Genomic DNA, 21,054 nt, shown 5'->3' with positions numbered 1-21,054 from the left:
GACTATTTATAGTTCGTAGAGTATTTCCAAGTCAAATAGCTCCTATACCTCGCGACTATCAAGTTGAGCGTGCGAGAAATGAGATATGCAAAGTGTAGAAAATGCGAGGAATGTAAATATTATGTTATACGCCAGTATAGGCAGTACGGACCGCTGATTTTTAAGAAAAAAAAACTCAAGTTGGCAAAGCAAAAGAAGAAGAAAGAAGGAACAATTGCTTATCTGAACTCGATATTCATAGATGCAGCGTGCCTGTGCCAACATTCGTGAATAGAGCGAGATATTTTGTATAATATGATCGGTGAAATTGGTGAAACCAACGCAACGGTTCTACCCAGCGTATATAATGCGCGGTAAACAAGATTTGTTTATTACTAATTATTTATTGCCAAGTGCAGAACTGGGGGGCGGCTGCTACATTTCTCTCTCTCTCTCTCTCTCTCTCTCTCTCTCTCTCTCTCTCTTCCTCTCCCCCTTCTTTCTCTCTCTCTATCTTCCCTTCCACGCGTGAATATATATTAATAAACCTTCGTAAAACATTGTAAAAGAGTTGATAACGTTTCACGTAATTGCTGACGGGCAAATTCTCAGACAACCGATCTGGACTGACGAAAATAAAGAATACATGAAAAAAAAAAGTTTATTTGTTTAAATATTGCTTAGTACGTGGAATAAAGGTGTAAATTCAAGAACGATTAGTACAATAATATAAGAATTATATATTTTAGGTCCATTTCACGGTGTTTCGTTTAATCGATAACCAACGTTTCACTGCATCTGATTGCTTAAACGCGTGGATTATACGCAAATACGCGCAGATGACTACAACGTGGATTTCTTTCTCGTTAAGTGAAAAGAAAGGGAGAATGGAACGGTTTTCTGAAGGACGCGTTCTCTAACCGGCGCAGTCATTCTCACGAGGAAATCATATGTTACGTCAGCGTAAATGACGTGCATTCTCGAACGTTGCTCCCGCGAATGGATTTTTTTTCCCGGCGGAATAAAAGTTTCGCCGATTTGTCCCGAAATCGACAGTCCATCGTGACTCGCGAACGTGACTTTTGAATTATTGACCGCGGACAGTTCTTTAAAATTCCATTCCCGATCTATTTCTATATTCGCAGGGAACGCTGATTAACGGACTATTGATTAATACATATATTGATTCAGTATCTCGGACAACTGATATACGATCGATGATATCCGCCCAAGTCCGATGTATGCAGAATACAGTAGAATCGACATTATTCCCGACCGCTTATTTATTTGTGTCATCGTAACAATATAATATGCAATCAAGCAATAAGTGTAACGTGACTTTTACACATTGGAGTTAAACATTGTAATAGAATTATGCGTACGTAACACTTGTCAATTAACAAAATTGGAATTTCTATAAATGGATGCACATTTGATACTTTTTATGCGTAGATTCGTCAGTGACGTTACAAATTTACGCAATTTTAATGTAATAAAATTCTCTAATGTGAGAAACGAGAGTTTTCGAGTTATCGCTTAACAAGTTTCTATTTCGAAATATTCAAACGCATATGCATCGAAGAGTGCAGTGCGTACCGTATAAGCTTTCAAGAAATCAGACACGTATAGGATACGACGATAATAATACTTTTCGAGTAGTCCCGGCGCGGATGCGACGCTATCCTGTAACATATATTATACATTCCTCACGCCAAATAAACTACTGGAAACTCGTGTGCTCGCGAAAAAAATCCCGTTGAACCGATCGGCATATCATTTGAAAGGAAAATCACGCCGCGGTTCCGCTCGCATGTGAGCGAACATGCAAATACTCCGAGTACGAAATTTATTACTGCAAACTAGAGAACGAGTGGCAATTCTCTCGCTCTGGACTTGCTAGTCTAATAGCGTTTTGTGCATTTTTGTTATAGAAGATTGATCGAATGTATACACGAGAAATGTTTAACGCACTTTAACTCGCGATTCGCGATGCAAAAAGGCGGAGAAAACCTTTTGTGTCAATTCAAAATCGAGGAACATTTTCGACTCGCAGCGATCAGCGATGATTTGATTTATTAGACTGACACTTTAATACTACTTACAATTAGTGATAAGATTAAGTATCTTGTATAAGTTTGAATCTGGACGAAATGAGTTTGAATTCTCTATGAGTATCTCGAAAAACAAGAGTATTATTTCCAAGTGCACTTGAACCTAGGTCAATAATGTTGGAATCTTTTACGAGTAGTTTACTAGAAATTTTACGTCTATTCGAATTAAAACATTTGTATAAAGCGACAATTTGTTGAAATATATTATTTTTTAATAATTACAAGTATTAGATTATTAATCGTTATGATTATATAATCGTAAGTTGATTTAAAATCTTTATATGTATATTTATAAATTTGTCAAATTAACTTTATTGTATTTAATTTTAAGTATATTTTATAATCTTGATTCGTAAAGATTTACACGAAGATGTGTGTGACAAAAAGATAATTGAAAATTATTATAAACGCCGATCGCATTTGAATTTTCACCGACGAACAATTGATTTCAGATTTATCCGTAGATCTGCCGTCGAAATTAATGCCGCAAAATTTTATGAAGAACTCTGTATATATATGGACGTTATTAACAGCAGTCAGCACAATATCGAAATGATGGTTTAATAAATTATTAAAGTGCTCTGTGAAGATTTCTGGATTGCGAAGCGACACAAATCAGCATTAGATACATGCATAGATGCATACGCGTTTATACATAGGAATTAACCGTCTGCAATTAATTTCGAAAGGCAATGGATGTACCCCCAATGCCGTCGTCAGTTTCTCGGTTTCTCGTTGTCCTCTCTCGCGTGGATATACGCTCGCGATTCACGTCTTCGGGCGTTAGGAATAGATTTAGGAAGAGACGCGAGCTATGCGACGGGGCGGCCGCTGCCAAGTCGACTCGCACATGAATGGACTAGCTGCATGTGCGTACACGTGCTGCGCTAATTTATCGTGCCGACGATGGAGAGAGGAAGTTTCTCTTTTCGTGCTCGGTAGCGAGACGTTGCGGCCGTTCGCGAATTTGTTATCCTCTCTCGTCCAGGCGAGGCGTATAAATCGCTGCTCAAAGATTTGCGCGATATTCCTTAGGGCGTAAGATATTCTTGCGTAAATATTCTACGCGTGGATATTCCATGGGCATTACAAGCGGAATTCGTTCGAACGTTAAATCACATGGTAGCTCGGCCGTTGTTATCTATGTGAAAATTATTACTTTTATGCCCGTGATGATCATTGGGCGATTTATATCACAATGTGATTAAAAATTAATTATGTTGAACAATAACAGGAGAATCTCGCGTCATTTGATTTTCAAAACTGATTTTCTTGTAAATAAAACCCACGCAACAAAATTATACTCCATATATTCGATTGCTTATGCACGTATAATAAATCACGTATCCGATTATATTTTTTTAATTATTCTAAATATTATAAATAAAATAATATTTGATGTTAAGCTGCAAACATGGCCAAGTGAATTATCAAATAGATTATAATTTTCGGTGCTCTAGGCAAGGAATAAATCGTTGACAAAATGATTGGCTCGCTCGAAGCCATCGTCACTCCAGAGAATATCTGCGCTAATCTTAGGCGAAAGCGTGGCCATTCAAGCTCGAGAGCGTAGAATAGAATGGCAAGCCGGGAGCTTTGTCGTCTGCATCTATGGAATGCCAGGAATCGTAGTGCCTCCGTGAATGTGTGTCTATATCCAGAATGAAAGGGATAATACGATAGAGCCGGGGCAATAAAATTTTGGCTGTAGTGTCGTCTCGCCTCGAGAACTTCCCGAATGACGCGATGCTCGTCCCTCTAATATAATACATAAAGTTATGCGAATATATAGATATATATTATATATTTTTTATTTTAATTGAAGAGCTCGTTTATGAATCGTTTTAAACCTGTACCTTGAAAAAAATTAAGATTACATGTTACAAAGTACTGGAAATAATTTCTGAGCTTTCTTAAATGAATAAAAATATTTTGCTAAAATTTATTTCTTCAAAGTATGCAGTTAAGTTCTTCGGTCGCTTTTTAACGGTCTAGCTAAAGTCATTCTAATGATGTTGCAGAGGAAGAACCGTTGGAGAACAGCAGAATGAGTCTTACGATAGCTTCCCGAGGTACCTCCGTGGTCTCCAGCACGCGAGCCACGCCATCGTCAACCGGATCAAATTCTGTTCAACTGACTGCGCTCCATTCCGTGTCTCATCATCATCCTCACCCTCACCATCATCATTCACAACAGCCGCAGCAGCAGCAGCAGCAACAACAACAACAGCAACAGCAGCAACATCACCAGCAACAACAGCAACATCACCATCATAGTGATCATCATAGCATACATAATCATTATATGGAGAATCACAATCCGAATCAGTCCCAGCAAAGTACGGGTAATCTCGTTGTCGACGTTGAAACGAACAACGACAATAAGAAACACCGATCCGGGTAAGCTCGCCTAACTTTTCTATTTTTCTTTACTTCATTTTCGCGTCCTCTCAATCCTTCTAGAGATATATTGTAAATCCAGATTATTTTCCATGGTAACATTTAGGTGATTTTGCGACGGAACAATTCTATTTTTAACCGTATCGCGAGCTAATCTGGTTTCGCCAATATCAAACTGAGAACTGAGATATTGTAAGAATTAAAAATTGGACTAAGAATCAAACTAGGAGGAGGCTTTATTAATTTAGTTATTTCTTGCGTTATGCCTTATCAATGCTGTTATATTCGAATCCGTCTAAAATAGACGCGATAATGTCTGCCTATGATGGACACATGCTTACGCGGCGACACCGACACATTCCACCGCGAGTCGATACGTCAGCCTGTTGCTTCGCGCGTTCTCGCCTCATCTTCTCTCCTTGCCGCTCCTCTCCGTGCACGAGGCGACGCCGTCGCCGACGTTACAGCCGGCTATACCTATTTACGCCGTGCACGTGTCCAGGGTGAATGGCACGTGCACGACGCGTCGCTCAGCGTGTTGCATCGCGCGGCGGTAATGCGTGGCGTTACACGATCGCGTCGTATAGATCACGTAGAAAAGCACCGTAACTGCAAAACCGCTACCCTAAATTCATAAATATAGGATTGAGAGGGAGAAAGGGAATTAATTCTTTTATTTATCCCACCCAACTTATTGTTTTACGATTCATATCTTCTCATTGCAGAACATGCGTGATTCGGGCCGGCACCAGGGAAGTACACAACAAGTTGGAGAAAAATCGAAGGGCGCATCTGAAGGAGTGTTTTGAACTTCTAAAGAAGCAACTACCGGCGCAAGACGAAAAGAAGTCTTCAAACCTCTCTATTCTCCATGCAGCAAACAAGTACATACAGGCAAGTTGCAGCCTGTTACGTAAAATGCGATGATTTTTATAGTAAAGAACGAAGATCTATTTGGATAGGAGTAATATTATGTATTGCGAGTATTTCGAGAAAAGATTCAAAGATTGCAACACAGATTATAAGACAAAGGTTTAATGGGATTTTATATTTTAGCGATGAAATTAAGTATTTTACAAGTATAGGTTCAAATCTGTTGGCGTACTATCGAACAGTCTAAGGTTATTTCGAAAAATAAAAGCAATACTTTTAAGTATAATCTCGAACTTGGACGAAATGGAAAAACAAGAGTATATTATTTCCAAATGGACTTGAATCTGAATCAAATATAAATTAGATATGAAAATGTTTGAATCTTTCATGAATAAATACTGTACTAAAAATTTTACGTTTCTTCGAATCAAAACTTTTGTATAAAACAATTTACAGATTTTAATATATTATTTTTTGATAATTTTGCCAAATATTATCAGGCGAAATTAAAAACATCGTAAAAATATGATTAAATTAATATTACTCGAATCTTAGAAAATAAAACTGATTATTGGATTTTTAAGTACATGTTGAACTTAATCCCATCCCTAATTATATTAGACATTGTTGGGGAAAAAAAGCGTTAGAAATCTTAAAATCCTAAGGTAACAGTTGCGGCACGTAACAGTGCGCATTGTGAATTCTTATATTCATTGTCGAATAAATTTACAGTTGCGTGCAACTGCGCGCAAAAATTCCGCACAGCGATTTAACGCGGACGCGTGTCGCATCGCGAATTAAACTTATACCCGCGAGATCTCATTCGTGGTCGATGTGCAAATTGTTGAAACTCATCGTCGAGAATAATGTAGTCGTTTTAAAATGCGGCCGTCACAAGACAAACTGTGATCCTCCAGCAACAATTGTCAACTCGAGACGGCGTGACGTGAGGGAAAGACACTCGGAAGCTGCATCTTGCACTACATTTCGACATTAATTGTAACCAATTTCTCTACGTGAAAATTCCTCTTCCCTTCATCTCGCGTTGTTTCTTTAATCCTCCCCCTTGTGATTTCCGCGTCCTCCCTTTTTTTCTTCCGTATATATCGTATCATCTCCGTGCGTATTGCATTTTTGTACGAGAGGCATTACCTATATCGGTTCCACGTGACCGCACGGCCATCGGTGTCACGCTACGCGGCACGTAACAGCAACCAGCAACGCGCTGCTCTCTGGACTTTTATCGTCCGACGCCGTCGCAGTTACGCACGATGCATTTCGCTACAGTATCAAAAGTGACAAGGGCGTCAACGTCGAAGTTATCTAAACGCAATACAAAATGTTTGAAAGTTGTACAGAAAATATTTTTTACATGACGAAAAGAATATTAGACACTTTTGTTGTCAAAGAGAAGCCACTCTTACATGCAATCACTTTTTTTTACTAATCTAGATGATCTAGCTACAAGTTTATCTATTTTTTCTAACGGACTCTTCAACCTATCTCTTAAAATAGTCACCAGTTCAATTTTGGAAAAAAAGCTTTATGATGGTTTAATAAAAAAAAAATAGACTATGCATGCCCATTCATTTCACATCAATGAATAAAATAATAAAAATATTAAATTATAATGCATAAGTTTGATTTTATTTCACATAGTAGACATTTTCAATTAATCGTCTCAAACTTTTGGTCGGCAGAGCTAAATATATCAGAATAGCATATTTATTAAACTATTGATAGACTAACTACGTCCATTTTTTTAAATTAAACAACGCTATGTTAATCACAACTGTGTTAAATATACACACACAATGCCCATTTACTTTCAAAAAAATTAAGAAAAAATATTAAATAAGGCATAAATTAGACTTTTAAGTAGTTAGTGTTTTACTGGAATATTTTTGAATGTTATATGCGATTCCAAGCTTTCGGCTAGCAGTATATACATCGAAGGGAAGAAAAAAACATTATATTTGTTATATAAAGGTGTTATGTTAATGTTTGAGAGAGAATTATTTTAATAATGCAAAATGTTTCTTCTCGTGCCGCAGGCATTGCGAAAGAAAGAACGAGATTACGAACATGAGATGGAGAGGCTCGCCAGAGAGAAGATCGCGGCTCAACAGAGATTGGTGGCATTGAAGAAAGAACTCAATGCAAATTGGGATCCTATAGACATTAATTCTCTTTTGCTGGAACAGAATCCCGGGACGGATGCGGTGACCGTAAAAAACGGTGAGATATATTTGTGATATTAAAAAAATTTCGTCATGTCACAGAGATTACTTTTTATGGAAGGATTTTCACGAGTAAAACTTCTCCTTTGCTTTGCAGGCAGATTTATATTTCAACCCTCTTTTATCTGAAGTTTAAAGACGTTATGCCATAAAAAATATAGCGAGATATTGTTGATATTGTTAACAAAAATATTTAATGAAAAATCTGTGGAAATGTTATTTTGAGAAAAAAAATTTCACGATCTTATCTCTAATATTTTCTATTCTACTCTCTCTTAAACGTCCACTTTTGATTTTTTTATTTATTCTTGTTTGAAAAGAGTTCTTCTATATTGTCAAAATAATTTTTCTTTATTTTGTGAAAGAAAGTTTATTTATTTTATCAACATCTTTTTAACCGATTTTCTTTAAAAAATCTCAGAAAGTACGGAGGTTGATGTTATTGGACTACCACGGGGTGGCACAAGGTACAGCAGCACGAGCAGTCTAAACAGCGTAACGACGGCCAGTTCCCCGCAAGCATTGCAGTCCACTAGCACGACTTCCAATATTCATAATCAGACCGCGACCGCGGGTATCGTTTGCCAAACGCAGGATCTTGCGCGAGGTTCCAGGGAGAGCCCTCCCGTGAGTTCGACTGCTGGAATGGTATCCGCACCCAGCATTTCTACTCCAACGCAGGTACGTTCTCCCCTCTCCCCGAACTGGACGAAACGACAAAGTTATTTTCCCGCACCACATCCAAGGCGAAATCGCAAATATTGCGATTTCACAATAAATTGGTGCCACAACAAATCACCACGCGTTTGCAGAGCCGCTTACAGATTGTTGACTGGAAATGGCTTTGAAAACGTGTGACATGCCTTCTTAGTCACTTTGTTTCATTTTTTTTTTTTTTTTAGAATTGCCTATGTTGGATTTGACCAGCATTGAACGTCGTATAAATATTTCTTTTAACTTTTTATTTGAAACGGTAGTTTCTCACACTCCGTAATTTCATACTGTTTATTGTGATAGATGTATTAAATACATGTATTTAACGACTTGTTATCTATCACTAAAATAATTATTTCGAAACTATCCAAAGTTGAACGATTCCCGTAGTGTAACTGACAATAATACTCATTGCGCATACTTTTTCATACATCTGTTTAGACCTAGTTAACAAGGACAAATGATCACTTACTAGATTTGTTAGCGGTCAAGGAAAACCGAAAAAAGTCAGGGAATTAAATGATCAGGACAAACCGTGAAATGAACTGGGAAAAGTCAAGGTCTCAGAGAATTTATTAGCCTAAGATAAAATTAAATTACGGTAATATCAATTCTAAATTTTTAAATTGTTTCTTTAAAAATTATTGAACGGAATTTTTAAAATTATTTAAGGAAGCATATAAATATGTTTTAGGATTTTTTAATGAACTTTGCAGTGAGCAATTTGCAGAAAATTGTTAACAGATGTAGTTAAAAGGAAAAAATTTAATATCTTGACTTTGTAAAATCAAGATATTAATGACTTTTTGTAAATAACTCGCAAAAAGCAAGTTTATTCCTTCATTTTCATTTAGCCCTTTACTGAAACACATGTATGAAAGCTCGTAAAGCGCATCCCAAGTAAATTTGCCAAAATGCAAAAAAAAAAATTATATATATGTATATATATATAGATTCATCAGCATTAAAAGTGTTAAAGATTGACCTACAGAAGGATAGACAGAATGGTGTTTTCGTTTCAGGAGAAGGTCACTACGTCGCCTACCGCCAGTATAATGCAACAGCCGCATCAGCTACACCTACCGATCAGCGCCCAGATGTTGAACACGAGTCAGGGTCTCGCTACCATCGTGCCAGCTTTGCAGCACATCGGACCGGGACTCAGGGTAATACCGGGGGATACGCGGCAGCTTTTGGTCACCCACACCACCGGCAACAACGAATCAAGACCTTTGACGTTGGCGGTGCAGAACTCCTCGGATCAGTCCAGACCGCCGCTAATCGCCGTGCAGTCGAACACTGGAAGCGAACCGAGGCCTGTACTGGTCGTTCACTCATCCACCGCCAACGACAACCGAGTGACGTTCGTGCACTCCAATCTGTCCAACAACGATAGGCCGCTCGCACTGGCCGTCCAGTCATCCGCGAGCGATGTTAGACCCGTTACCTTCGTGCACTCGGGGAATGAGGGTCGATCATTGGTTCTCGCCACGCATTCGCCCGCGCTAAATGTGTCGAGTGAGTATACGTTTTTGTAGGCAGATTTAACATAGACGGCCTGATCTCGCAAGAGTCTGCACATGAGCTCTGGATTGCTCAAATAATAATCGTTTCTTTATTGTAGACGCCCAGACAAGAATAAGAACGGGAGATACGCAGAACACGCATAAGATGGTCGGTGGTGTAACGCTCGTCGGCGGTAACGGCTCGGAATTGACAAGACTTCCCGGTGGTGCGGAATTAAACATACTTCCAGCAAATGGTACGTACGACAGCGCAACGTGCATACTAGTTCCATTATATTCGAAATATTCGTTCACGTTTCTATACGAATGTTGTACGGTACAGCACGGCAAAGAAAGCTTGATACATTTATTTAGCAGATTTAATTTTATAATACAAGTAGTTAAATCTGTTGGCGCAGTTTTGAACTGTCTATGATCACTTCAAAAACTAAAAGCAGCATTTTTAAGTAGGCTCGATCCTAGACAAAATGGTTCGAATCCTCTACGAGTACCTCGAATAACAAGAGTATTATTTCCAGGTGCACTTGAACCTAGATCAAATATGTTGGAACCTTTTATGAGTATTTTACTAGACATTTTATGTTTCTTCGAATCAAAACATTTAAAGTGACAATCGTTGACCATGATTTAAAAAATAGAATACAAATTATTTAAAATCTTTACACATTACATTCTTTAAACTGACAACTTGATTCTTTTGTTAGAGTTCGAGTACTATTTGTAAAAGATTCGATTCTTTAGAAATTTATATGTTAAAGTACATTTCGCAAATCCTGCAGGTACTCAACTCGTTTAAAAATGTGAAAGTAACTAATTCGGGATCGATTATTTTGCAAGTCTAATGTATAAAATATCAATATTATTTCTTATGAATATTATTCGAATTCTAGAAAATAAAACTTGATTGTTGGATTTGACACTTGGATCTTTAATTACATATTGAACTCGATCCCATCCCTATGCTCATTATCTTGCGGTTACAGGATTAACTTTAAGTCACGGAGTGTCACTTCAAGCCGCCGCAGGTAAACCAACCTCGACAATGATGCAGAACTCTCCGTCCACAGAGAGTATAGCCCACATCGTTGGTCAGCACGCTCCTCTCTCCGGCCTGACTCCAATCGTCACGCCAATGACCGTTGTCTCCCAAGGTAGCCAGGTGACCGCTCACATCTTGGCACCGTCAAGCCTTGCGGGAAAGATGATCACTACGCCGATTCTCAAGTCCGTGGGACAAATGCCGCTCGTAAACGCTCAGTATCTTAACACCACGACTTTAGTGAAACCGGTTGTCGTGGTGAGCTCACCGTCAACGTCGACGGCGGCCTCAACGACGGCGGCAACGGCTTCCAGCACGCAACCCTCTTCGACCTCAAATTCGACCGTCTGACAGACTCAAGGAAAGGCGAAATTAATCTGATCGCGCTGGAATATCAAAATACGATTTACCGGTGTTTTTCGAGTAAATCTCTACGTTGTCTGAAGTAAATCTATCTTTTGTCATCTGTTGGAATCGCTTAGATGTGTTAGCGATGAATTAACGAGAATAAGCGATTTGAATCTGGAATTCTTTTACGACAGATAGTGAATACCGTGAAGGAATGTTATGGGAGAAGAATGTTCATCTATTGTGCTACTTCTAACATCAAAATGGTCTTGCATTCTGAGATGTCACTTGTGTCCCATGAGGACTGACATTCGAAATACGAGCTCTTCCGAGGAGTAAATCGACTGAGAAAGTGTGAGAAAAAGTCCTTGCTCAACACATGCGATATATATATTATACACGGTACCTTGATTTGATTAAGGAGGATAGTTTATCGCGAGTAAATTAAATGTAAAGTTTAAACAATTAATTTATGACAAAGCCCGAGTGTCCAAGAATGAAAAAGCTTTCACGTTTACGAACGTGGTGACGAATTGACGCTTTTAAAACTTTTAAGGCTTCCGGTCTCGTACGCTATTTGGATCATTGTTTCGTTATATTCTCGAGTCGGGAATTTCTTCATTATGCTTACTTTGACAGATAACTCTTTTTTTTAAGTGTTTTATGTTACTTTGTGAATCCAAAATATTTTTTCCTATGAAACAAAACAAGAGAAGGCTTTGACTTGCAATGGAACAAATTTTATTTTTTGCATAACTTTTAAATTGCTTGACTGTATTTTGTAAGACTTAAATTGACAAGTTTCATCATATCTTACTGCAACTTGAAGAAGTATCACAGGAAATGATAATGACGGTACACTTAGAATGATATTAAATTAAAAGTAAAGGCTCATGTCTAATGAAATAGCACGGAATGGTTTGGATTTAATTATTTAGCGAGTAAAGGTTGAAAAATCGAACATTACGATGAGTTTTGTGTCTTAAAATTGATTAAACGGCTGTGGAGAACGGATATTGAACTCTATGTAGAGATCCGTCTGTTTAATTTTGACAATTCAATCGCAAGATGCATTAAATCTTGTTAAATCGATGATAAAGGCAGAAGTTATTTAGAAACGGTGGCAACAGATTATATAGGTTTGTAGTAATACATATTAAGTATTTATTCCTCTGTATTTATTATATGTTTACATGCGTATTATACGAATCGCTATCGCGCTTTTCACGAATGCATAATTGCAACGCGCTACGAACATATTGATTTCTTCATTCTCAGATTTCGTCACATGGAAAGGATTTAGAAATGTATATTCTAAGTCGCCGTCATCATTGTGATCTGTCTCGTGAATACGTGTGCATCTTAACGTTCCATGCTTTTGTACAAACATTTCATTTCTGTAACGCGATCTTTGCATAATAACCGAGAACATCTCGAGTAGAATAGAAGGGAATGATAATGCTCACAACTGTTTGGAAAACTAGAACGATCGCACGCATTTATCGAAATATCTATTACATTATTTTTCATTATTTTCCGTATGCATGAGAATCGTCCAATAAAGATACAGATCAAAACTACATGGAAAAAAAAATAGAAAAATAGGGAAAGATACAATAAGATCTACAAATGTTTATTGTCGTTTGTGAAATGTTGGGTTAAATATCTCAATTTTAATGATGACTATATGGAAAAATAAATAAATTTGAACGTAGTTCTTATTATATTTTTTTCTGATCGAGGGTGATGCGTGGTTTCGTGTGAGAGAAGCTGACTTGGATTCGATTCAGATCCCTTCGTCTTACATATGCCACAGTTTTATATGAAATTTATTGGAAGGTGAAAGTTGCAGGTGAAGAAGTTGCGAGGTGAATGACAAGCCGTTTATAGAATGGGAAATCTCAATTTCAATTTTAATGTAATTTTGATCTGTTCCTTATATATCGAACGATCTTTCGTACGTTCATTCGCTTTTGTAAGATCGTATTGTACGTCTCTGTTTGGTATTCTAGCGACGAGATCGTCAACAGTGACTGGAACAATGAACTCATTGGAAGTGCACATTTATCACTACGAAACCATGTAACAATTGATATTCTCATTGTGTGACGTTCACGCAACGAGATACTTTTCCGATATGATTCAACGTGTGATTGTAATAACGTTTCCTTGCCTCCTCGCACGCGCGATTGTTGACGATCTCTCTCTCCCTCGAATGCCAGTTCTCAGTTTGTGCATATTACTAGTACCTATCTCCTATCCGCGTGCAAACTTGTTTTGTATCCTTTAAATTATTTAATCGCGAATGGTATGATTAATGATTCAAGTTAAGATGTAAATGCGTGCCTTTTAACGGGCTAAGGTCACACAAACGTATCTCGATTGAATCAACATTGTTCAACATTCAAGGCAGTCAGATATTTCGCTGACTCGACAGAAACTCTATATAAGAAAAGTTCTTCATGCTGTAGATTATACAATTTGTTTACGTTAATCAATCTGTAGACTTCCTTCTTTTTTTTAAATTTTAGATCGTTATATTCCAAGTACACGAATCTCCCGAATTGTTATTTAATCTGCTGGCGCCTCAATAGAAAGAGGGGAGAAGTTTATCAATTACATTAATGTGCTTGATAAAGTTAATTGTCCATTGTCGTATCACGCGCTTCTTAGTGTTCGGGACACAACGGGAAAATTCAATTTGCAATAAGGTGAAAGACCGAGCAAAAACCCGGTTCGAGGTACTAGTAAAAAAAAAAGAAAAAAAAAGAAAACGGTTTTGTTGAATTATTTTCGACGCGGACGCTTTTATTTGACGAGACCTCAAGTCGTGCAATGGATGCAAATGATTGTACTGCATACTCTGTGACACGTGTACACACACTCACCACACACATACACACACCACACATACACACACAAAACATGCAGGAACACAACTGTAACTGTGCGGGACTGAAACGGAAAAAGGTGAAAAGAAAGAAAAGAAATGTGATCGAGCGGGAAATGTTGCGGAAGTGACATTTCGCAATCAGCTGTTTAGCCGCGACTGAAACTTCTGTCGGTTAACTATTTTAAGCGATGTAATAGCCTCATGTAAATAATAATTGCGTTAGCGAGGATAACCAAACGGGTCGAGAGACGGAAGGAAACTAAAGATAGTATAGCACTGAGCACTCAAGCTAAATGAATAATGTGAACAATGTGATATAAATGATAAATAAAAGATTAATTAGCACGGTAGCGTTAAGGAGAGAAGAATCAACTATTAAATCGTTTACGGTGTAGATAGAATGCTGGTAACTATCATTTACTAATATCTTAAAAAAAGAGAGAATGTCAAAAAATTGAATTGTATATAGGAAATACAAGGAGAAAAAGAGCGGAAGAGGAGAGATAGAAAGAGAGAGAGAACAAACAAATATTGCACCACATGTGATGCTCATTGTGTCGGCGGTAGGAACCGCCGACGCCGCGAATATCCCATCATGTAACGGTATCTACGAACTGTATTTGATCGACAACGTGCGATGGATAAGGGTGCGTGAGACCGCGTGATTGGGTGTGTGCGTGAGAAGGGTGTGTAGTAAAAACGTTATTATTGTTGTAGTCTATATCGAATTTTGTTATATGCCTCGACTAGCGTGCGAAACGATGAAACGTCTCTTACGACGCGGCTCGTTGTACGTAAAAAGAGAGTGAGCTGAAGCAAAAATGGTGAGAGAAAGAGAAAGATGAATGGGAAAGAGTGAGTGAGAGAGAGAGAGAGAGAGAGAGAGAGAGAGAGAGAGAGAGAGAGAGAGAGAGAGAGAGAGAAGCGTGAAAGGACGGATGACAGACGTTGCGGAAGAGACGCGCACTCGCGACACTTTTTGTTAAAAGAGGAAGAGCAAGAAAGTAAAAGTGTGCGATGAAAAATTCAGTGCAGTCTATTACAATAAAGATTAAAATGTGAGTGTGACGGTTGCCCAATTCTCCTTGAAGTTGTCTAGTATCCACGCCGATTCCGAGACTCTCGGCTCGACTGATATACGAGTAACGAGGAAGATAACAAGGACGATGCATTCGTTCTGCATCCTGCGAATTCTTTTGAGTATTAATCATGTAATTTAAAGGCTCGTTTAGTTTATTCAAAGGCTCGTTGAAGCGATCTCAAACGCGTGTATCTCCGAAAGAGAAAATTGCATTAATCATATATATTTTTTAAAGGATATATATGAATTTAAGATGGTTTCGAGCGAGCAAATTCCTCGATTCGCGAGACGATTAATCTGATTGAAAACCGGGAGTCTGCGCGACGTAAAAAATTGCACTCGAATGATCGGGATGAGAGTAACGATCTCGGCGGGACTCATTATGCGCTTTTACGTACGAGATGAGTAGCGATCAAAAGATTTCAAAGGAAGAAATTTGTAGTAAGCGATTTACAGGATGTTTCTTAAAGAGTACCTACTAATCATTATATAATGCTATCAAAAATTAGGTCATCCTGATTTTTTCTATGATGCGTAATAAAGCAATAATTATTGAGTAAAGTTAATCTAATTAGCATTTTTAGACTGATGTATGTCAGTGATGTCCATTTCTACTAATATTGATTAACTTTCATCTCGGTTTAACTTACTTTTTACCTTTTTCTAATTCTTAGAACTAGAAGAAGTTAAACCAAGATTAAAATTAATATGCCTTGAAAGGACAACGCCGACTGAATTAACTTTACTCAATAATAATTACTATTCTATTAAATATTATAGAAAAAAATGGTTCCGGGTTTTCTGACTCAATTTTTGATAAGGAATAGTGCTATATAATTATTGAACATTTTTTCAGAAATACCCTGTATACTCCCAGCTCGAATCGTGGAAGAGCGATGTGACATTTGGCGCGGAGAGCCGATCTGCCACCCTACGACCGCACGGCGATCGCACGTGCTTGCAATCCGCATTTTTGACTATCCGATCGCCGGTCGAGCAAGCGAATCGTCCTCGAAAGCAGATCAGGCTGAAGTGCGAAAATCAAAATCGGGTCTGCCTTTTCTAACAGTTATGCACGTTCAGATGCAACACCTACGCGACCGTTCCATCACGTATCGATTCTTCGCGGAAATCGGGGACGAGGAAACGTTCTATAGTCCAGCGCTGAATACAGCCATTCACGCCTACCACCTTCTTTTTTCTTAATAAAGATGGAAAAAAGCTAACGTGCTCAGAATTACAAATCTTGGGTAGCATTGTTCTAAACAAATTACAAATTATTCGAAATTGGGATAAAATTGGAACGTAATCTCAGACTCGAAGAAGACCTTCAGATTTATTCTCTTCGCTATAAAGTGTTAATAGAATCGCTCCATATTTCCGATCATGTTTTTATTGTAATTCTTAACTTCGTCTGCAATTCTTAACTTTATTTAATGGAGATAATTTTATGGAGTTATGCATAAAATGTTTTTTCGAAATGTTAGAGATTTTGAGTTGTATAAATTATTCTAGTTACATAGTTTTATCGAGATTGTCAAAGCATTCGGGGCACAATCGAAATCGAATAGCGGTTGATGGTGCGTTCGCTGCTGTGCGCTGCAGCTGGAACTGTGGATTTCTAGAAACTAAAAACTCGTAGCTCTTATATCCGATTCATACATATGTAAAATCGAAATCTGTCCCCTCGTTGAATCATGAAATCGATCGGCGCATCTTTCCTTTGTGGCTGATTTGCACACGAATAAATTGATGAATAGTTTAGTCGTTGTTTCCTTGAACTCGCAAACCCGCAAATTTTTTTTTAATTTATCACTCGTGTACAACGCTTGACAAAACATTCGTTGCAATGCGAAATTCATTCAATTTGGAAATATTAAAAACATTTAATTTGAAACAAACCGGCGGCCGCGGTATGACAACAGATTGGCAGCGGTTTGCTCAGGTATCGCAACAGATTCGGTATCTACTGTGTCCGCATTAAACTTGTATTTTGCCGGCAAAGCCTGTCGATACAATCTGACAGCGGATTATCAACAGAAACCGAATGAAATTTGTCATTTTGTAAATATTTCAATTATAGAAACATCATTTAAATAGCTGCTTAGATCCAACAAGAAACTAAAAGTGAGAACCAATCATGTTATAAAGAATCACTAAGCACTTCTGCTTTTTTTCTGCTGATTTTTATCCAATTTTTTACCCGTATTCCTACCTATCCGTATCTCTCTATCTAATATACCTACAGATATGACCGCGATTACCCGAAATAAAAAAAGCGCAAATATGTATATTTATCACTCACCGACCCCGATGCGCAACAGCGGAATTATATCTGCAATCGTAGCTACGTTGATTCTGTAATAGACAAATATAAAATTCATATTAAAACAATGTTCAGAAAACTTAATGTTTTAAAACATAATAATTCTTATACGCATCGAACATTTTATTTATTCATTATTCAATTATATATTTATTTAAATAATTGTACGTTTTTTTTCCGAAAAAGATCTTTACAAGAATTAATTTTTATAAAATATTAAATTACTCCTTTTCTTCCGTTATTTCTAAATCATGGTGAAATAAAAAGGCTGAAGAATAAACAGGAAAAAAATTACTTTTGCCAAAAATAAAAAATGATATTTACCGCAAAGTTGTTCCGCTGGTGCCCGATGCCTCTCCCAGGCCTCCTCCTCCTCTTGGGCTGGTCCTCTCAAGTTGTCAGCTTGGATTCCCTCGATGCGACTCTTCGTGTTATTTTCTAAAACATTTAAATAAACAATTCGATTAAAAGAAAATAACCAAAATTTTTTTATATAACAAAAGTAAATTATACTCACCACTGATGTATCTCAGACTGTTCGGGTTGTTAATTCCATCCTCCTCGGGTTCTTCCATCTAAACCCTCTTTTTTACGCATCACACAACAGAAGAGTTATATTGATCTGTAACATACAAAAAAATTCAATTAAAATAATGTCTAAAATAAATATATGAAAGAATAATTTTTGCAGGCAAGTATACCACTTTATTCGTAATTTCAACAAATATATAATGAAAGACTAACGTCTTAATAAAAATGTCTTTTTAGATATCAACTTGTATAAAAAAAAATTTAATCCTAATATAATTTCAACTATTATAAATTTATAATTATTTAGAAATATTATATATATTAACAAGTAAATATTTTATACATATTTATTAACATTAATCATGTTATAAATAATTGATTAAATATTTAAAAATCTCAAAATGACCCAAAATATTTTATTTATTAAACAATATATTAAAGATGAAATACTATACATTAGGATGCATATACTATTACATTATATAGTGATCTGAAAAACGATACGCAACTACTGAGCAAATAAATATTTATTTCCATCAGTAACACTTCATGAAAGATTATAGATTATGAAATGCCCACCTCTGCTACACCTGGCTGCCTCCTCGGCTTCTCTTCTCTTCTATCCCATTGCTATTTGATTTCATCGTAGCACTCACAACGTATCCTAAAATAAACAAAATATTGATTACAATTGAATGCTATTGCAAGTAATCACTACACTAGAATATAATGATCGCGTGGCTTTGTCATACTTTATTGTATGATACTCTCCATATTAATCACACACGACACACGGCTTAAATACGTTTATTTCGCCATATTTTCAAGAATTTTTTTGTCATAATAAAATGTATTTAAATATCTCGAAACTTTTATATATTATCTCACATATATATTGAAGTACATAAAAAAAATTTTTTTTCTTTTTTGCTTCCTCATAGAGTAAGCTTTGTTTTCATTTAAAAAATTTTTTTTTGTTTTTCTGAATGTGTTTAAAATGTTCTAAAACGTTGAAAAATTGCAGTTTTAAAAATGTCTGTTTGTATGTATGTATGTGTGTGTGTATGTAATGTATGTGCCAAATTTACCGAAATTTCTATAACTCCAGAATTAACCAACCAAATCTTAACGAATTATATATGAAATAGGGGTAGAGAGAAAAACTGAAGAATATAATAAAATTAGAAATAGATCGATATCTCCAAATTCAAAATTCTCCAAATATCTCCAAATCAAAAAATTTTTTTATGTACTTCAATATATGGGAAATAATATATAAAAGTTTCGAGATATTTCAATACATTTTACTATGACAAAAAAATTCTTGAAAATATGTGCAATAGTTATATTGCGACAACGGAGAAATGAAAGTAGAAGAAGAAATTATGATACGCGCGTTCGATATCAGCGATATTTCAAAAATAAAAATGCAACAAAATGTATTTAAGATGACGGCAAAAAATGTTTCGCGCGTTAAGAGCGAACGCCAGCGTCGCTAGATTGATCCGCGCGATAGATCTTTGGCCGAACAAGGCTTTCAAAATACACGTTTAAACAGATTATCAATATCCAAATGCCGAATCTATGCGATAGATTCTACAGTAAATAGATGCAAAGTTAATACATATATGTTATACTTTAAATAAGTCGCGATGCCACTACTCGTTCCGGATTCGAGCCGATCCGTCCCGTGTCCGCCGCGTTCTGGAAATGAAAGAACAAAGCAAAACCTCCTCCCGCACGGACAACTCGCGTCTCGTTCTCAACTTCGTAATTATGCATTTTCCGAAATTCGAAGAGCAAATATACCATAAACTCAACTTTTTATTACGATTGTTATTTTACATTTTAGAATAAGCGTATTGATATTCTGGATAGATATCTGCGATGCTCGCGACATTGGAAAATACGATCGTCATTGTCGCGATCATTGACCGCGCGACGTGCCTTCGGCTTCGGCCGAATTAATAATAAGTACCGTGAAATACGTATTTTTACGAAATATCAATATCCAAGCGCTAAATCTACACTACGCTATGGATATTGCAGTGAATAATTATGCATGCAAAGAGTTAATATGTGCTCTATTTTTACCAGTTAAATGACCACTCGTTCCGGAGCCGATCCGTCTCGTGCCCGCCGCGCGCGCGCGCCGCGTTCTGGAAATGAAAAGAAAACGTAATCAATATGGCGGAGCCGCTTCGAAGCTTCGTCTCCCGCGCGGGCAACTTCTCGTACCAAGAGGAGCGCCGCACGGCGCGCGGCGTCGCTCGCGTCTCGCTCTCGCGATTATGAATTTTCTGAGAACTTCGAAAATGAATCAATATTATAGTTCAGCTATTATTACGACTGTTATTTTGTACTCTAGCGAATAGGCGTATTAATATTTTGGGCAGATATCCGCGATATTCGCGACATTGGAAAATACGATCGTCACTTTCGCGATTGCCCGCGCGACGCGCTTTCGGCCAAGCAAGTACCGCAAAATATACGTATTTTTACGTAATATCAATACCCGAGCGCCCTAAATCTGTACTACGCGATAGATACTATAGTGAATGATGCATGCAAGGCTAATATAAGTTATTTTTACTAATTAAATGAATCGCAGGCCGACTCGTCCGGAGCCGATCCGTTCCGTGTGTCCGCACTTCGCACTGTCCGCCAACATGGCGGAGCCGCTTCGTTTACCGCGCGCGCGGTCAACTTCACGTGATAAAAACGGCGCGCGATAAGAACGCCATGGCGTTATTACACTCTACTACGCGTCTCGTTCTTAGGGCTTAGGGCCGGTATCACAGTCTCCGATTAACGTGATTCTCCGATTAAACTTACTTTGCATCTCTTTCTAACTATTCCCCTAGAAAGAGACGAAAAGAGTGAGTTTAATCGGAGAATCTAGGGAGAATCACGTTAATCGGAGACTGTGATACCGGCCCTTATATTCGCATTAATGCATTTTTCTCATTTTAACAATAAATGCATTACAAAAC

The 21,054-nt window shown here is 37.3% G+C and overlaps 1 protein-coding gene and 1 long non-coding RNA gene across 6 annotated transcripts in view; one reads left to right on the top strand and one right to left on the bottom strand.

Moving 5' to 3' along the window:
- Positions 1 to 16,968, top strand: part of LOC143899081 (uncharacterized) — a 31,024-nt gene extending 14,056 nt beyond the window's left edge. For all 3 annotated transcript variants that reach the window (XM_077409059.1, XM_077409058.1, XM_077409060.1), the window contains 7 exons: positions 4,112 to 4,490; positions 5,216 to 5,384; positions 7,418 to 7,601; positions 8,025 to 8,284; positions 9,340 to 9,835; positions 9,942 to 10,079; positions 10,827 to 16,968. In XM_077409059.1, coding sequence (XP_077265185.1) covers positions 4,112 to 4,490; positions 5,216 to 5,384; positions 7,418 to 7,601; positions 8,025 to 8,284; positions 9,340 to 9,835; positions 9,942 to 10,079; positions 10,827 to 11,233 — 2,033 coding nt within the window. In that variant the 3' untranslated portion in view covers positions 11,234 to 16,968. The remainder of the gene's footprint in view (positions 1 to 4,111; positions 4,491 to 5,215; positions 5,385 to 7,417; positions 7,602 to 8,024; positions 8,285 to 9,339; positions 9,836 to 9,941; positions 10,080 to 10,826) is intronic.
- Positions 16,969 to 17,229: 261 nt separating this feature from the next.
- LOC143899084 (uncharacterized) lies at positions 17,230 to 20,494 on the bottom strand. Of its 3 annotated transcripts, XR_013257362.1 has the most exons (6): positions 20,156 to 20,494; positions 19,699 to 19,765; positions 18,641 to 18,725; positions 18,048 to 18,152; positions 17,855 to 17,968; positions 17,230 to 17,562 (listed from the first exon to the last, which is right to left on the bottom strand). It is a non-coding gene; the product is annotated as an uncharacterized LOC143899084 (long non-coding RNA). The 3 variants fall into 3 exon arrangements; XR_013257364.1 differs by lacking the exon at positions 19,699 to 19,765; XR_013257363.1 differs by lacking the exon at positions 20,156 to 20,494 and having other exon boundaries at positions 19,699 to 20,054.
- Between the last annotated feature and the right edge of the window lie 560 nt (positions 20,495 to 21,054).

This window comes from Temnothorax americanus, unplaced genomic scaffold (assembly GCF_048541705.1).
Source record: "Temnothorax americanus isolate GAGA-0224 unplaced genomic scaffold, ASM4854170v1 Scaffold25, whole genome shotgun sequence".
In the NCBI taxonomy this organism is placed as follows: domain Eukaryota; kingdom Metazoa; phylum Arthropoda; class Insecta; order Hymenoptera; family Formicidae; genus Temnothorax; species Temnothorax americanus.
The sequence above is the reverse complement of the archived record's forward strand: the minus strand, read 5'-3'. Positions and strand labels throughout refer to the sequence as shown.